Source organism: Dendrobium catenatum, unplaced genomic scaffold (genome assembly GCF_001605985.2).
Source record: "Dendrobium catenatum unplaced genomic scaffold, ASM160598v2 fragScaff_scaffold_1209, whole genome shotgun sequence".
Taxonomy (NCBI): Eukaryota; Viridiplantae; Streptophyta; class Magnoliopsida; order Asparagales; family Orchidaceae; genus Dendrobium; species Dendrobium catenatum.
Window position 1 is genome coordinate 874,603 of NW_021319671.1, and position 18,401 is coordinate 893,003.

General features: G+C 38.7%; 1 protein-coding gene across 2 annotated transcripts; it reads left to right on the forward strand.

The window, feature by feature from the left end:
* The first annotated feature begins 623 nt into the window (after window positions 1–623).
* Window positions 624–18,324, forward strand: LOC110101555. Of its 2 annotated transcripts, none has more exons than XM_020829491.2 (7): window positions 624–867; window positions 1,047–1,135; window positions 1,210–1,348; window positions 8,002–8,097; window positions 8,228–8,350; window positions 8,573–8,835; window positions 18,159–18,324. In XM_020829491.2, the coding sequence occupies exons 1-7, from the start codon at window positions 717–719 to the stop codon at window positions 18,267–18,269; spliced, it is 972 nt and encodes a 323-aa protein (XP_020685150.1). In that variant the 5' UTR covers window positions 624–716; the 3' UTR covers window positions 18,270–18,324. The 2 variants fall into 2 exon arrangements, with proteins under 2 accessions (XP_020685150.1, XP_020685151.1); XM_020829492.2 differs by having other exon boundaries at window positions 8,005–8,097.
* The last annotated feature ends 77 nt before the right edge of the window (window positions 18,325–18,401 follow it).

Sequence of the window (18,401 nt, forward strand, 5' to 3'; positions counted from 1 at the left end):
ATAATAGTGAGGGGAGGGTGGTGGCAAAGATATTTTACATTGAATTTTTGCATTAAGCACCCAGAAAAAAGGCACACTTAAAATAAAGTTGAAATTCATTCAATGAAAATTTGAGGGGACTCTTTTTTTTAAAAAAAATCTAATGAGAATTAAACACCTTTTGACTAAATCAAAAGACTTCATAAGATTATTTTTGACACACAAATTTTTTTTTTAAGTATTTCTGAAATTATTTGTGTTATTATTTGTCCATGCAAATGCAAGAAGGTTATCAAATCATTTTCTTTATGCATGTCATTAATATCAATTACTGCTTTATTGTGCTTGTATAAATGCTGCTCGGATTGATTTTTTTTTTTTTTCGCGGGTTTTTTTTTTTTTTTTTTTTTTTGAGAATTCTGACGGGTCACATTCACCCCTTAAAAAAAAAAAAAAAATTCCGGCTTACCTTTTGAAGTTTTTTTCTTTTTCAGGGGAAATATTTAAGGATTATTTCTTTCCGGCGGACCGTATTTGCACAATCGCAGTGGTGGTGAACAATACTGGTGGAGGAGAGGTGACGCGCCAACTGGGGTAGGAGCTTCTGCTTCTGATATCCCGTCACCAGGACGCAGTTAACGTAAGTGCGAATTTGAGGTTTTTTGTCCGAGATGACATGTGGTCACTGGAGGCGTTGGCGGCGGCTGGAGTGAAAGGAAAAGTCGTCGGCTGCGGCGATGTGGACGATGGCAAAGAGCGTCTTGGAGTGGACGAGGGGAGGAAGAGTTTTCTCGTATAAAAGGGTGACCATCTCGATTTGTTTATTCAATCTTTTGGCGGCTATCTATGTTATCCGCTCGATCTCTGTCTTCTCTTCGTATCCCAGCGGTCAGGATCTGTTCTCACTTCCCTGTCATACCAGAAAATCTTTTTCGTTTTAGGCTTGTAGGTCTATACATAGATTTCAAATTTGTCTGGCCTTTTGTTCCCCCGTGATTATTGGTATTTTACCGAGAGCTTAGCTAATTTGACCTTTTCTTGCTGACTTTACTGTTTCGCTGCTTCAGATATTTGGCATACGACAGATCAAGCTAAGAGGATTGAAGAGTCGGCTGTCGTCCGGAGAGCATTAGGGCCTGTGGAGCTTTTTAGATTGGTAGGGAATAACGCCTTGACTGATTATGCTTGTTTTTCAGGATAATTTAATTGTTTTTATCTGATGGGAAGAAGGCCGAGAAATTGAGGGCAAATACACTCGGTAAAAGGCGTGAGTTGGAGTTAGTACAGTCAGTGAAGCGGAAGCTTGCTGATGAGATTCTGCAGAGGCTGAGAGTCTTAGGAGATGGTGCTAATTTGACCGAGCAACGAGGTTGGCAAGCTTTGCTATTTTGATGTTAAGGAGTTTTTCTTTGTTGTATCTATACTTTTAATTGCCTTACTGTCCATTCTTAATCAAGTAAATGAATTCGAGTATTTGAGGATTTTCTTTCCTTAAGGTGGAGCACATTTAATTTTATCTGATAATGTGTCTTTGTCATCCTCATCACTACCAATCTAGATTTTGCAATGCTATATATCATCAGCAGTTGCCAATCCTTTTTACTTTCATTGTATACCTTTTTTAACTTAAGTGTGGCAAAACATACATGTGGCAACCATCAAAAATTAGGTTTTCCCATACATGTGGCAAAGCCATCAACATACTATTGAACAAAAAGCAATCTCCTTTGTCCTTAACCAAATACCTTTTTCGTTAGAAAAATAAAACTCTACATTTTTGTATTTGCCGTGATTATTCTGAGAAGAATCTTTAGGCCATCTACCAGTGACAAAATTATTGCCTTCACCAAAATAATTGAAATGTATTAAACTTACACGCCTTCATGTCTTTCTTGAGAATAGTTGGGATAAAAAAAAAATCTCTATTTTATCAAGCAAATTTTTTTTTATGCAAAATACAAATCTCATATCAATTTAGAAGGATTTAAATTGTGTTCAATTTATTCGAAAAAATCAAATCGAGAACTTAAAAACTTAGAATGATGCGAAAACTTGGTCACTAGATTTTGCACTTCTTGCCAAGTATGTGAACACCAAAATTGCAAAAAATAGGTCATGGATGGCCTGTTAACACCTGAAGGCCAAATAATGCTCTTCCCCATCGAAAACCAACCCGCCATTATCATAGCCGAGTGGGATGGTCTTGATAGCATTAATGTTTGCCAAATGAAGATATGATTACACCTAGAACTTATGCCGCAACCATCTCCTGCATCATAACCTCACTTGCACCATAACTATCTCTCTCCAAATATGTGTCGCAACCACACGTGCACCATTTCCCTGCTTGCACCAAGTGCTATGTCATGAGCATCTCCATCAAGACCTACACTATAACCTTGCTTGCTCCACTATAGTTTCTTTACAGACTCACACCACAATTTTCACTTTTCATAGTTGTATCTCACAAAATTTGTGCTGCGCCATTTATTTACGACACAATCATTCCCCTTAAAATCCATTAACTGATGATATTCCAATAGAGGTGTGGAAATACTTAGGAGATGAAGTAAACCGGATTGTATTTCTCTATATATATAGAGATAACCTCTGTAATAAGTAAGCTTTTCTATTCTATCCTGTGCATTCTCTCTGTATGAACCGTAACATGGTATCAGAGCAGCTTCGGTCCCTATTCTAAAATTTTCTTCGTTTCCCTCGTTTCTTCAACTTCTTCGTTCTTTCATGGCTCAATCGTCGTCTACGGCGTCCACAGATCAAAACACGCCGGAGATCTCGACTTCGACTCTGGAGTCTCCACAGATTCCTGCGTCTCTCAAGTTCTTGATGGGAAACATCAAGAACATCGTTGCTCAACCCCTGTCCGCTGATAATCATCCTCTTTGGAGATCTCAGGTCCTCAAACTCTTCTCTGCAAATGGCTATGAAGGGTTCTTGAATGGAACTATACCGGCTCCGCCAAATCTCATTTCCGACAATACTGGCCTGCAAATTCCCAATCCTAAATACGCAATATGGCGCCTCTTAGATCAAAATCTTGCTGCCGCACTCTACTCGGTAATTTCGTCTTCCATTCTTCCCTATGTTCTCTCCGAAACACATTGTGCCGACATCTGGTCGGTTCTTGATCGGAGACTGCAATCAAGCACGCGCTCTCGCATTATCCAGCTGAAACATGAGTTGCATTACCTATCCATGAAAGACAAGTCAATGTCCCAATACCTTCTTGAGGTCAAAACTAAGGTTGATGCCCTCACTGCCGCTGGAGCCCCACTCGCCGTTGAAGACATTATTCACTATACACTGGATGGTCTCTCACCGGCTTATCAAGCCTTTAAAACCTCCATCCGCACCAATCTTCAACCGCTTACTCTTGATGACCTATACACCTTATTATGTAGCGAAGAGCTAAATCTTGCTCATGAAGCCACCCGCGAAATGCAATCGCTGCAACTTTCGGGATCCACAGTGGCGTTAGCGGCAACCAGAAGTCGTGGTCGTGGTCGCTCAAATCAAAACCGTGGCCGCCAATTGTCTCAAGCTCGTCCGCCAACCAATAACACCAACAATAATAATACCAACAGCAATCGGAATGCTCGATCCTCCAAGAATTCTGTCACTTGCCAAATTTGTGGCAAATTTGGGCATTCGGCTATCAAATGTTGGTACAGACATGATGATCAGTATACGACCGATCCACCGAACACTGCCTTGTACACCGCTACGTCCAGCTCTCCTCAACAGGACTGGTTTCTTGACAGTGGCGCATCGTCTCACCTAACGTCGGATTCCTCTCATTTCCAATCAACTCAGCCATACAATGGCACAAATCAGGTGGTCATCGGGAACGGTCAATCTCTTCCAATTCATTCTACAGGTAAAGGTATACTACCGACCCCTCAAGGTACTATTCGCCTATCTCAGCTAAATCTAGTTCCAAATTTATCTTTCAATTTATTATCTGTTCATCGCCTTACTACTGATAACAACTGTGCTATAACCTTCTCTTCTAATGGTTATGCTATTAAGGATCTGAAGACCCATCGAACTCTGCTCACGGGTCCATGTATTAATGGTCTCTACCCGGTTCAAGTTCGTTCGTCACGACACTCGAATACCAGCAATCTGGCGCTTCTTTCGGTCCAGCCGGTTCCTGATCTCTGGCATCGTCGACTTGGACACCCGTCCGCTCGCATCTTACATAGTTTAGCTAACACTGTTCAGCACATTTCCATTTCTTCTAAACATTCTACTTGTAATGCTTGTTGCATGGCCAAAAGCCATCGGTTGCCCACTATTAGTTCTAATTCTGTTACTTCTAAACCGTTTTCTCTCGTGCATTCTGATGTTTGGGGTCCGTCCCCCGTTACTTCGTGTTTTGGATACCGGTATTATGTTTCTTTCATTGATGATTTTACTAGATATACTTGGGTTTATCCGCTATTTCATAAATCTGATGTGTTTACGAAGTTTCTTGAATTTAACAAGATGGTAAATTGTCAATTCAAAATGCACATTAAAACTTTTCGAACCGATGGTGGTGGTGAATTTTGCAATAAACGCTTTGATACTTTTCTTACGAACCTTGGCATTATACATCAATACACTTGCCCTCATTCACCATTTCAAAATGGTGTTGCCGAGCGTAAGCATCGGCACTTGATTGAAACCAGTCGCACTTTAATGATTGAAGCCTCTCTTCCTCAAATTTTTTGGGTGGATGCTCTTATGACATCTGCTTACCTTATAAATCAACTTCCGTCTTCTACTACCTCAAATAAATCCCCCCATGAACTGCTCTTTAACAAACAGCCCGTTTATACTCATCTCAAAGTTTTTGGTAGCCTTTGTTATCCCTGGCTCAAACCATATTCTAATAATAAACTCTCGCCCCTCTCCTATCCGTGCGTCTTCATTGGTTATGCCCCTCTCCAAAAAGGCTATCGTTGTCTTGACCCAACCACAAATCGCATCTACACTTCGTGTAATGTTGTTTTCAATGAAGCTGTTTTTCCTTATCAAAATCTAACCTCACATTCTACAGCTGCTTCTAATCCAACGTCTCACCTTCCCCCTTTACTTCTTGTACCCACCAGCCCTTTGTCATCAAATCTTCCTTGTTCTACTACTCAACTTCAGCCTCCTAATCCTGCCAACACGCATAGACCTGAATTTATTTCTTCCGCTGATTTCTCTGACAGCACCTCTGGTTCGGTTTCTTCCCACGTTATGCCTTCTGCCATTCCCGATTGTAACACTAACGTGCAGGCTGTTCATCCTATGCTAACCCGTTCCAAAACTGTGAATTCAAGGCCAAAACAAATATTTGATCTGGCTCATATGATTCAACCGACCGATCCTACTACTTTTGCTCAGGCTATTAAAGATGAACATTGGCGAAGTGCTATGTCCCAAGAGTTTCAAGCTCTTCAGATTCAAGGTACGTGGGATTTAGTTCCTCCAATGCCACAGCAGAATGTATTGGGCTGTAAATGGATGTTCCGCACAAAGTTTCGCTCAGACGGTTCAATTTCCAGATATAAAGCTCGCCTTGTTGCAAAGGGGTTCAATCAAGAATACGGTATTGATTATCAAGAAACGTTTAGCCCTGTTGCTAAAATTGCTACCATTCGTGTTTTTATTTTAATTGCCCTGCAATATGCTCGGCAAGTCCATCATCTCATGGCAAGTCAAAAAGCAGCAGACGGTCGCTCGTTCATCGACAGAGGCAGAATATCGGGCTCTTGCAGCGGAAGCATCCGAAGTTCTCTGGCTTCGGAGATTACTTGTGGATTTTCATTTACCGTCCACTGCTCCTACCACTATCTTCTGCGATAATACCTCTGCCATTGCATTAGCCAACAACCCAGTTTACCATGCACGTACGAAGCACATTGATGTGGATTGTCATTTCATCCGTGATAGCATACGTGCACAACATATCATTATTCACCATATATGTACTAAGGATCAACTTGCTGATTTGTTTACAAAACATTTATCTATATCCCAATTTTCAAAACTTTCCGACAAACTAATTGATACTTCGCATCATTAGTTTGAGGGGAGATGTTAAGTATTGGGTTAAGCACACACGTGGCATTTTACAGCTTTAATTATTCTTGTAAACCGGATTGTATTTCTCTATATATATAGAGATAACCTCTGTAATAAGTAAGCTTTTCTATTCTATCCTGTGCATTCTCTCTGTATGAACCGTAACAATTACTGGTGTTCAAACACAAGGTGGTTTGACCAAGTATTTCCCTATTTCGGTTGGGTTACATCAAGGATCAGCCTTAAGCCCATATCTTTTTGCTTTAGTCATGGATGTTCTCACTAGACATTTGCAAGAGGATGTACCTTGGTGTATGCTTTTTGCTGATGATATTCTTCTTGTTGATAAGAGTAGAGAGGGAGTTGAAAGTAAACTTGAATTATGGAGGTCAACATTAGAGACTATAGGTTTTCACTTGAGTAGATCTAAAACGGAATATATGGAGTGTAATTTTAGTAGTAATAGACCTAGTGAGGGGATTGTGACTTTAGGCGATCAAGTCATTAATAAGAGTACACGTTTTAGATATCTTGGACCTATTGTTCAGAGTGATGGTGAAATAGATGGGGATATTATCAGCAGAATTCAAGTTGGATGGTTGAAGTGGAGGAATGCATCGGGCTTGTTGTGTGATAGAAAAGTACCCCTCAAACTTAAGAGAAAATTCTATATGATGGTAGTGAGGCCGGCAATGCTTTATGGTGCTGAATGTTGGCCATGAAAAGAGAAGTATAATACTAAGTTAAGTGTGATAGATATGAGGATGCTCAGGTGGATGAGTGGCTTTACCCTTAGAGATAGGATACGAAATGGGCATATACGTGAAAAGGTTGGAGTAGCTCCAGTAGAAGATAAGATTAGAGAGAGTCGTCTTAGATGGTTTGGTCACATAAAACGGCGGCCTTCCAATGACCCGGTTAGGAGAGTAGAGGTATTAGATTTGATTTATGTTAAGAAAGATATAGGCAGACCTAAAAAGACTTGGTTAGAAAATATTAGGAATGACCTTTCTTTATTAGATTTAAACGAGAATTTGACCTTTAATTGGACACAATGGAGAAAAAGGATTCATGTAGCCGAACCCACGTAGTGGGATAAAGGCTTGATGTTGTTGTTGTTGTTGTTGTTGTGGAAGGAAGCTAAAGAAGACAACATTACAAACGTCTCCTCCAGAAGTTGCTCCACAACCTAGCTTGCATTGTAGTAGTCTTTCTTATGATCTGCCCCCCAACCTTGTTTGCAGTGCTATCACCACACTAAAATCTGCATTGTAATCTTCTCTCTGAAGACATGCGGCCCTTGTTTATCACAGCGAATATAGCATCAAAACCATCTCACTCAATTCTTGCGCCACAACTTCTCTTGTGTTGCAGTCATCTTCAACAATATTTGTGCCACTAGTTCGCTTGCATTGTAGCCATTCCCTTTTGGACTTAAGCTATCACAATCATCAATCATATTTTTGCTGCATCTATCTCTTGCGAGACCGCAAAACATCCATTTTTTTAAGCCCAACATCTCAGTCTTCAAGACATGTTATCGCTCTGCTTATGACACAACTTATACTATTACATTTTTCTGCAATTTTCATGACCAACACATTTAAGGTCCTATTTTTGTGCTTTTGTGTCACTTTTCTCTAATGGCATATGAGTCGCTTTGTACTAAAATTTCTCTGATTGCTTAGAGTGGGACAACTTTGCACTGATTTTTTAATTAATGGTCAAACTTTCTGCTTGACTTATTTGTGTGCGTGAGATTGAAAAATGTTTATTCAATTGAGATAGAGTCTCATTCTACCGGCTCAATTTGCCACACAGGACAAGTATTGGCTCAGGAAATAAAAAGCTTTTGAAAATTCCCCTCTTGCTGGCTTTCTCTGCTAACTTTTAAGCGTATCAATTATCAAACTAATTAGGCAAGGCTTTTTTGAATTGTGACAGAAGCTCTTGGATTATGGCATGCTGAGAAGTTGAAAGCCTTGAAACAGATATTACCAATTTCAGAAGAAGGTTCTAGCATGGCTGCAAAAGAAGCAAGTATGTAACATTATATTACCCTTTTTTGTACAGAACTTTTAAATTGTAATGGAATTTAGGCCTCATTTTTCAGTTCCCTGCATTTCTAAGCTTGTTGTTCTTTGCTCTTAAAGTCATTTTTTGCTTACAGAGATGCTTGCAAGTGCTTTGGAATCTGATTGGGTGAAGCTCCTCGAAGATATTGGGCTTTGGATTCCATCCATTGTTAAGAATTATGAGATAAATGACAGACCCGAAAATGCAACTGAGTATGGTAATGTAATTTTCTAAAATACCTGCATTTTCTTCCCATTTTACAATCTGAAGACCGAGTTTACATAAGTCTGGCTGGATCAAAATCAATCTTTCTATATATGTTTGGTAGAGGAATTACGAAGTTTTGCACTGCTGACTTGGTTTAACTGGAAAAATATAGGTTTTTTTTTTCTTCTAAAGTTTCCTATGATATTCATTCTTCTTTTGCATTTGATCACAGAGGAGGATACTGTTCCTGGTCCTCCTCTGCCACCAGAGTGCCATGCAGAACCTCATACCGATTATGATGGTGCTGCTGTCAGATGGGGTCTTACCCATCATAAAGCAACTGCGGCTGATTGCTGTCGGGCTTGCATTGATCAGGCAAATGATGCAAAGTTAGGCCAAACAAAGTGCAATATTTGGGTATATTGCCCATCAGAGTTTGGATGCTACTCACCTGATGTTTATGAACATCGATTCCAGGAGTGCTGGCTAAAGCAGGTAATGGTTCGATTTTCAGGTCATGAATGATTGTGGTTTAAGACTAAATATTTGACATTTCATCAAATGATTACCATTTGCTTTCTTGGAATTTCGTTGTCTTTATTTTTTCATTATATATCATCATCCATTCTTCCATATGTTTCTTGTGGAAATAACAGACTAAATGATAATATAATATATATATATATATTTTTTTTTTTTTTTTTTGAAATTCGGTAGCGCAGAAGAAGAGGTGGACATCGTGGATGGAGAAAGAGAGAAAATCTCTGATTTGGAGCCTTTCCGAGGGAGGCATAGAGGAGGTAGATCATGGGAAAGCACCATGGGTATGGAGGATGAAGCCAAACGGGGTGCTGATGAGAACGCGGGAGGGACATTATGGTCGCCGAGGTGCTGGTTTGAAGCGAAAAGAGGATTAAACTCAGGGGCTTGAGCTATGGGATAGGGCAGGGAAGACCTGGAGACGTGGGGTGGGCAGGTCACGTTGGGGAGGGAAACTATGGAGGATAAGGGGGAATAGGGGAGATGCATGAGAAGGTGAGGAAGTTGAAAGATGCCTATCTTTTGACAGGGAGAAAGGGTGCATGATGATGGATGGATCTATAAGGTGGGAGATGGTCTTTGCCGTTACATATGGCCTAACAGAGGAGGAGTAATCTGACAACAGTGATACGCCTTACATTTCCCCAAATTTAGGGGACTTCTGCCCTAATTTATCCTTCAAAAAGATGAATTTCTCCACCAAATCAAAGTAAACCAAAACAGAGTATGAAAGAAGAAACAGAGAACCCTTGCATTGAATCTTCCAAGAAGAAACATAAGAAAAAAGCTAGTCCACTTCGAGAAGGACCAAATCTCCAAAGAACCCTAAAAACAAGAAGGAATGAAAAGAGCTTTAGCCTTCACATGAGCCCGATCCAAATAAACCCTAATGGCTCTTTTCATACAATCTCACAACTTCCCCTTCATCCCTAAATTGCCCCCCATCATCCACCCTCCATTTTCCCCCCAAAATCTGGCCGCCCCCCTTGATGCCCAAGGATTCAAGTGGGTGGGCCCACGGGGCCCATCGTGAACCCCTCCCCTTGCTCACCCGGTTCGGCCGCCCCTCCCCCTTGCTCACCCGGACCGGCCGCCCCCACCCCTTTGCCTCCTGTAGACCCGCAAGGGTCTAGGTCAGCCGGTCCATCAAACAGCTAGCCTATATTTGGAGGGAAAGGCACTGTCATGGTACCAGTGGAGAGACCAGATGAGACCTATCAGGGACTGGAGGGAATTCAAGGACTGCATAATAGAACGTTTTCAAACTGACCGGGGAGGAGATTTCTATTAGCAGTTCTTTGCTCTGGCACAGGAGGGATGAATAGCAGACTACTGGGAGCAATTTGAGCACCTAGTCAGTAGGATGAAGCGATTATCAAATACGGTATTGGAGGGGAACTTCATGAAGGGGTTGAAGGTAGAGATTTGAGCAGCAGTAAAGGTTTTGATGCCTCGTGAATTAAGGGAGGCCATGAAGTTGATCCAGCTGGTGGAAAATCAGAAGAATCTAGAGAAGGAAGCTAAGAGCAATAGCTCATGAGGCTCTTACAGGACGAGGACCACGCTTCTAGCACCCAAGGGGCATGTACTAAGCAACATTAATGAGACTATCAGAGAGAAGCCAGTAGGAGGAGGGAGTGGGAAAAATTTCAAGAGGTTGACAGAGAAGGAGATACAAGAGAGGAGGGCAAAGGGTTTGTGTTTCAGGTATGAGGAGAAGTATATGCTAGGACATCGATGCAAGGACCGAACTCTTCAGGTTCTCACCGTCTATGATGACGAGGAAACTGAGGAGGGAGGTGAGGGGGAGTTAAAGGAAGAGAGGGAGGAGAAGTTGCATTTGGATCTGGCCAAGGTTTCCCTGAATTCAGTAGTAGGATTCACCTTGAATCATATGATAAAGGTGAAGGGGGAGATAGCAGGCATGGAGGTGGTTGTTTTGATTGACAGTGGGGTTACCCATAATTTCATTTTCACTCAGGTTGTCAATCAACTGGTAGTGAAATTGGTGGACACCGATTGTTATGGGGTGATGATGGGTACAGGGAAGGTGGAGGAAGGCCAAGGAATCTGTAAATTAGTGGTGTTGACCATCAGGAGATTCAAGTAAGGGAGGACTTTCTCCCACTAGAGTTAGGAAGCACTGATGTCATCCTGGGGATGAAATGGTTGCAAACCTTAGGGGAAATCAAGGATAATTGGGGAGCACTCATGATAGAATTAATGGTGGATGGGATAAAGGTGGTTATAATGGGAGATGCAGGGCTATCCAAAGTCATGACATCACTTAATACCATAGTTAGGGACATACAAGAGGTGGGGGAAGATTATCTGGTGGGACTACACAGGTTGGATGCGATCAGATTGGAGGAGGGAGGGGATGTTTCTCTTTCCATGCAGCCCTTGGTTCAGCAATACAGTAAGGCTTTTGAGTCACCTCAAGGATGGCCACCTCCGCGGGAATACGAGCATATTTCCACCTTGAGGACAAGGTGGATCTTTGGGAGGGGAGTATTGTTAGACCGGTCCAGCCGGTCCGCACGGGACTGACAGTTTGCAATTGACGCTGGATCTCCGCCTCCTGTGGAGATCGGGCGGCCCGACTGCCCAAGCAGAGCATTGTAGGAAGGTGTTTTGGGGGGATTAAGAGAGATTTGAATGTAGGTACCGTTTAGGGATTTTCTTTTGATTTTATTCATTATATACTTTGTTTTCCTAGGGTTAGGGCATCTTGAATTTGGTTGAAATTTGAGATATCTTATATTTAGGTTTTCTTTGGGCTCTAGTGGCGTCTAGAGATTTGGGAGAGATCGATCCTCCTCTTGAATAGAGGATCAATTGTATCTTGCTATTTTCTATTTTCCTTTCATCACATAATACAACTTATCTACTGTTTTCGTGGTTTTGTGCGGATCTTTGTGAAGGATTCTCGCTGTTTTGAGAAGATTGATAGGAAATACTCGCGATCTACAAGTGTTTCCTATCCGAAGGATAAGTTAATGTATGATTATACTAATGGGATGGTTGGAATAGTAGCTATTGAATGGAATAGTAGCTATTGAAGATAAGACAATTGAATTACATATAGGAGGTTAGGATATGTACAATAAATGATATAAAATACACTTATTATACGGTTATATAAAATCAATGTTGAATATTTGGAAAAAAAAGGTAGTGCTAAGGTAACTTCATTAAAGTTATTTAAAAAGATTTATAAATATAGGTTTAACATCTCATTTAGCACTCAAGAGGAGCAAATGAAAAATGAGGATTCATAAAGTCAACCTCAAATAGTTAAGATGAGGTTAATGATGATGATCATTATTATTTCTTCAAAAAATTTTAGTCATTTTAAAGCCTTATAACTACCTGGTATACGAGAACTCCCTATATATTTATTTCATATCTTTGAATTTGATAGCTCACCAATAGTAACTCATTGCTGCATTTCTTTTCCTAAGAAAAGAACAATAAATCCATGTAAGAGACTATAATATTATTTTTTGATTTTCTAGACCTAATTAGATATAGCAGGCATGTAAACTATACTGCTTATTTTCTTCTTTTAAAAACAAGGTTCCCTTCAATGCTTTCATCTTTACTATCTTCCTTGCCAATTATCTGCAACGCTATGATTTTCTCCTTTGTAAAATAGCCTTTAAACTTTTAAGAGCATGGCAATCGTTTCTCGTTCAATTCTTCGGGGAGCTGTTATCATAATGTGGAAAGTATAGTACATATCTACTTAAATGAATTTATGTGTAACATTAGTTCTGTTTGTTAGTGGGATAAAGAGTTGATGTTGATGTTGTTGTTGTTATTGTATCAGTTTCTGTTTGTTATAATCAGGAAATCATCAATGCTAGTGTGATTATATACATTTATCATTGCTTTGATACTGATTCGAACCTTAGGTTTGGCCATTTTCCATTCGAGAAAACGTCTATGTATTTTGTTAACGATATTTAACTCCAGGAGCATATGCTCATCTTTTCCACATGTATTAGTACCATTGTCTTGTTCTACTAGTACTCCTATTCAAAGTTCTTTGGCAGTGATTTGATTTTCTTTTTGTTGAGATATGAAACTTAAAATTTCTTTATTACTCCCTAGATGAATCCATAGATATCCCTGAGACCCTGAAAGTATAGTTTTTGCTAAAATATGCTTTGATCAAAGATTTTTACCTATGATTAAAGATTTATTTTCTGTAATCTAGCTTAATCCTTGGTGCATTTGTTTCCTAGAAACTTGCTTATACCCACCGTCCCTGTCTTCACAAATCTATATAAATCATACGTGCACCAAAAATACATTAGCATCTCACTTCTCTCCTCTATTTAGCCACGTTTGAGGTAGGGGTAGAAGCAGCCAAGCAGGTGGGCAGGGGCTAGCTGGAATTCTGACAAGATGTTTGGTTGTTTAAGAGGTGATATCCAATGGTGATTGTAGGGCTGTTGGTGGCGAGCAAATGTGCAATGACTTGGGAAAGTTTTTACTTATTTAAGCTCTTTTTTGGTAACCATAGTTTAGATGCCAGACTCTTTCTCACTAGCTCAAGAGATCCCATGGGCCCATGCATCAGGAATTGCTATAGGCCGACAATGGACTTGTAACAACCCACGATTCTCCTACCAGCAATGCAGAGTGTACAGAGAAAACATAAAATTTATAATTCTCAACATCTAATACTTTTAATCATTTGAGCACTTATGTATATTCCATCCACTGAACAATATATTTTATAAATAAACGAAAGTAACTAAATAGTCCCAATTGCATCACAAAAGTAATTACAGAGCCACTAAAAAATTAAAATACAGGTTATATACTTCACATGAAGACTAATAAACATTGCTAAACAATAAATCTAAATATTCATTAACCTAAGTCTAATATGCTTTCACTTTTTCATTGTCTTCTCCTATAATAACATCCAATATAAAAACTAGTGAGCTATGAAGCTCATAAAGTTATATAATTTAAATAAAGAATTAAATGCAAGATTATAGGAATAACATATTTGAAATAATAATTAATTCAAACTCATAAGTTCTTGCAAAACAATATATTATATAATCAGAGTCATCTTTTGTTTTATTTGAAGCCTGTACAAAATATCATAATTAGCCTTTTAAGATTATGGCTATCATTTTTTATATTGTTAACTTTCATAAGAATGTTAATAGAGCCCAGGTAAATCCGATATTATCATTATTTAACTACATAGAGATCCCTTTTTTAGATATGTATGCAGGAGCTATTACTTGTGTTCAAACACAAAGTGGATTGACCAAATATTTCCCTATTTCGGTTGGGTTACATCAAGGATCAGCCTTAAGCTCATATCTTTTTGCTTTAGTCATGGATGTTCTCACTAGACATTTGCAAGAGGAGGTACCTTGGTGTATGCTTTTTGGTGATGATATTCTTCTTGTTGATAAGACTAGAGAGGGAGTTGAAGGTAAACTTGAATTATGGAGGTCAACCTTAGAGTCTAAAGGTTTTCGCTTGAGTAGATCTAAAACGGAATATATGGAGTGTAATTTTAGTAGTAATAGACCTAGTGAGGGGATTGTGACTTTGAGCGATCAAGTCATTAATAAGAGTACACATTTTAGATATCTTGGATCTATTGTTCAGAGTGATGGTGAAATAGATGGGGATAGTATCAGCAGAATTCAAGTTGGATGGTTGAAGTGGAGGAATGCATCGGGCTTGTTATGTGATAGAAATGTACCCCTCAAACTTAAGGGAAAATTCTATAAGATGGTAGTGAGGCCTGCAATGCTTTATGGTGCCGAATGTTGGCCTTTAAAAGAGAAGCATAATACTAAGTTAAGTGTGGCAGAGATGAGGATGCTCAGGTGGATGAGTGGCTTTACCCTTAGAGATAGGATGCGAAATGAGCATATACGTGAAAAGGTTGGAGTAGCTCCAGTAGAAGATAAGATTAGAGAAAGTCACCTTAGATGGTTTGGTCACATAAAACGGCGGCCTTGTGATGACCCGGTTAGGAGAGTAGAGGTATTAGATTTGACTTGTGTTAAGAAAGGTAGGGGTAGACCTAAAAAGACTTGGTTAGAAAATATTAGGAATGACCTTTCTTTATTAGATTTAAACGAGAATTTGACTTTTAATAGGACACAATGGAGAAAAATGATTCATGTAGCCGACCCCACGTAGTGGGATAAAGGCTTGATGTTGTTGTTGTTGCAGAGATCCCTTTTTGCCTCTTTCGAGGTCCCTTTTACCCAACCTGTAACACAGATATAATATCATTTCATATTCAGTCTTTCCTAATTTTGAAATCCATTTGATTTCAAAAATCAGTAATTCAACTTGCTTTATCATGTAAAAATCTATCTGTTATACTATTTACATAAAAGAAATATGCTTGCAACATATAATGTAATGAGCTTCTTTCCAAAATATTACCCTCTAGGGAAATTTTTAAACAATCATATTTCATCTTATTTTAAATTATAATTTTGTAAATGTACATGTGATTGCTTATACATGACTACTTGGATGCATGCTTATATTCAATAATTTGAATCATCTTAATTAATGCATTTATCTCTTCAATTGAGTCAAATAAAGTTGTATGTATCTAGAATTAATAATGATTGCTTTTTCAATTTAATATTGTATTTCTTACCTCTTTGATGAGTTGTCTCCTCAAATCCGACACCTCATTCCATTTTCCTTTGATAACTTATCTCAGAGCATCTCCTCTGCATATACTAGTTGAATTCCTACACAAAATATTTAATTTTCTTTTAATAACTTTTACTAATATTAGGAAATCTAAAAAACAACAATAACATTGTAATATAACCAATTTACTTACCTTAAATCCTTCCTTCCTCAATTTCTCTATTTTCATCTTCTTCTTCCTTTACATAAGTCACCCTTCACTCACAGCAGAAGTTGTTTTGCTTCTAACTCCTCCGAGAACTCAATGCTACAAATCTCTCACAGATGAAATTCTCTCACAGCAATTACTCTCCCACGACTGTTATTCTCTCACCTGACCACTGCTCTCACACGCCAATTCCAATCCAAAGTCTCTGCTTCACTATGCTGATCTCCTCCCTGTTTCGTAAACAGTAACCGAATTCCCCCCAAACCTGTTGTTCCACTACTTGCGTGAAAATACAAATCGGAATAAAGAAATGAGGGAGGGCCCACCGGATAACTGATCTCTCACTCTCACATCTTTTGAAAGCAACTATTCAGGGAAATGAATAATTATCTAATTTTATTTAAATCTTTTACTTATATAAATATTAATATTTACTTGACCAGTTTATTAATTTTGGGTCTTAGAGGACTACTTTAATTGTAGCTTGCATTGCTCAAATGCTTTTCTACTGTAAGGATTAATGATGCGAGATAGGCAACCAACATCAAACCTTCGTGCCTACATCTAAGGTTGGAATTATACTGTAGATTTCATTTTACCACACCAATACTATGAATGACCATGCATGTTTTTATTGTATGCTTGAATGTATAACCCAATGGCGTTGTATGATTATATAAAAAATATGCGAGCTTAAAAAAGATGTGAAAATCTGTTTTGTTGTGAGGTTATACATTTGAGTGGAAATATGTTTATGGAATAGAAATTGTTAACCCTACAAGGACGCTAGCTCTCTAGAAGTATTTTTCGTTGTGACTTTATGATCGCCTTTGAAATTGCCATGTTTTCATTATTTTGTAGTTGTCTTATCAATTTGCCCTGCTTCTTTATTTTATTTCTATGTTTTCATTGTTTTTTCTGTTATATTGTCATGCTTCACATCAACCCATTTCCATGATTTCTAGAGTTACTATTTCATATTATTTTCATCAAGTATTTCTCATAGCTGCTATCTCTAAGCGTGTTGCATTGACACTAGATGGAACGAAGAAGAGCCAAGGAGGATAAAGTTGTCAACCATGGAAAGGCACATGTAGGTTTGATCATTGGTTGTAGGATGCTAACAAATAGGTTTGTTCTTTGACATGGGAGTCAACAAGTTGGCTAGCGGGATATGTTTGTTCTTGGACATGGGAGTTGACAAGTGGGCTAGCATTAGATAAGTAAAAGAAAATTAATTCTTAAACATCGAGGCGTCTTTTGGTGTAATGGCTAGAATTTTCATAAGAAACTACACAGTTAAACGTGCTCATCCTAGAGCAATTCTGGGATAGGTGACCTACTGGGAAGTTACACCAACATGACAAAACCGTGAGGCTCTCTGGCCAAAGTGGACAATATCTCGATAGTTAAGAGTTTGAGCTGTTACAAGATAAGCTCTAACAAGTTTCCGAGGTCCTTAGGTACTTCCTTTTAGTTTTCTTTTGTAATTTTGGCCCTACCTAGAAAATTTCAACTCTTACATTGCAAGTTTATCAATGAAATGATGTTTTGAAGTCTTCAATGTTATGAATTACATTTCTTTTAATTCATTGTATTCGATGTTTCTATATGACATCTGGTTGAGAATAAGGAAATGGGCTGAGGTGCAAACTCATGGCATTGGCTTCGGTACCATCTATCGAGTCAATGGATCATTTAGTGCTAGGTTGGGAGCGATGAGTCCAACACCCTCGTGAATGATGAATGAAATCATTATTTCTCTTACTCCTAGCAGGTGGCTCTATATTTGACGAGACTTTTTGACCTTGGTGGCTTGAATCGATTGATTATTGGGGCACATGATAGAAAAATTGTATCAGAGTACAAGGTATTTGATCTTAGATATTTTCTAGCTAGGAGAGTGTCAATAGAGCCTTAGGACACCAAACATATCGGAAAGAAAGGTGACCGTGGTTGACAAGACAATGACAAGAAACATCAACCATCGATGGTTCGAAAATATTAGAAATAGTCTTTTTATTTTAGATTTAAATGAGAATTTGACTTTTAATAGAACATAATGGAGAAAAATAATTCATGTAGCCGACCCCACATAGTGGGATAAAATATTGATGTTTTTGTTGTTGATGATACCAAACTCATAGCTTGTTTCTTAAAACAGTTGCAGCGGTTATAGCCGAATGTTGAGACTTATGCCGCTTTCCAATTCCTTGCATCTGATTTGAGAAAGATACAATCAATATGTTTTGAGTTTTAGATACTTATGAGCTTTTTTATATCCAAATTAACATAAATTCTCAACAACTACCTCTAGATTGAAGGGATCTAGTTATTCATGCGAGATGCATACACTAAAATCTTCCTTTGATGTTGTCTTTTTCTGAAACTTATTTTATGAATCCAGGCTAAGAAACCCCGGCTAAATTTCAAAAACAAGTACTCTGAAACTTATAGAGATTCCCACCCAACAGCACCCGTAGCTGTTCCTTGGATCTCTGGTGTTATCAGTTCATGATCTGCAGGACTTTTTCATCCCAGAATATGAATGTGGTGGCCACTTATTTTATTCCGTAAAAGTGGTCTCTCTGCTGCATATCATTATTCATTACAATACCCTGTAAGTTTTTTTTTTTGTAACTTAAAATGT

Excerpts from the sequence above, each read along its gene's own strand:
- LOC110101555 (XM_020829491.2), top strand. The coding sequence starts at position 717 with ATGTGGACGATGGCAAAGAGCGTCTTGGAGTGGACGAGGGGAGGAAGA. Across the intron at positions 8,098-8,227 it reads CATGGCTGCAAAAGAAGCAA|AGATGCTTGCAAGTGCTTTG; the intron begins GTATGTAACATT and ends TTTTGCTTACAG. Across the intron at positions 8,351-8,572 it reads CGAAAATGCAACTGAGTATG|AGGAGGATACTGTTCCTGGT; the intron begins GTAATGTAATTT and ends ATTTGATCACAG.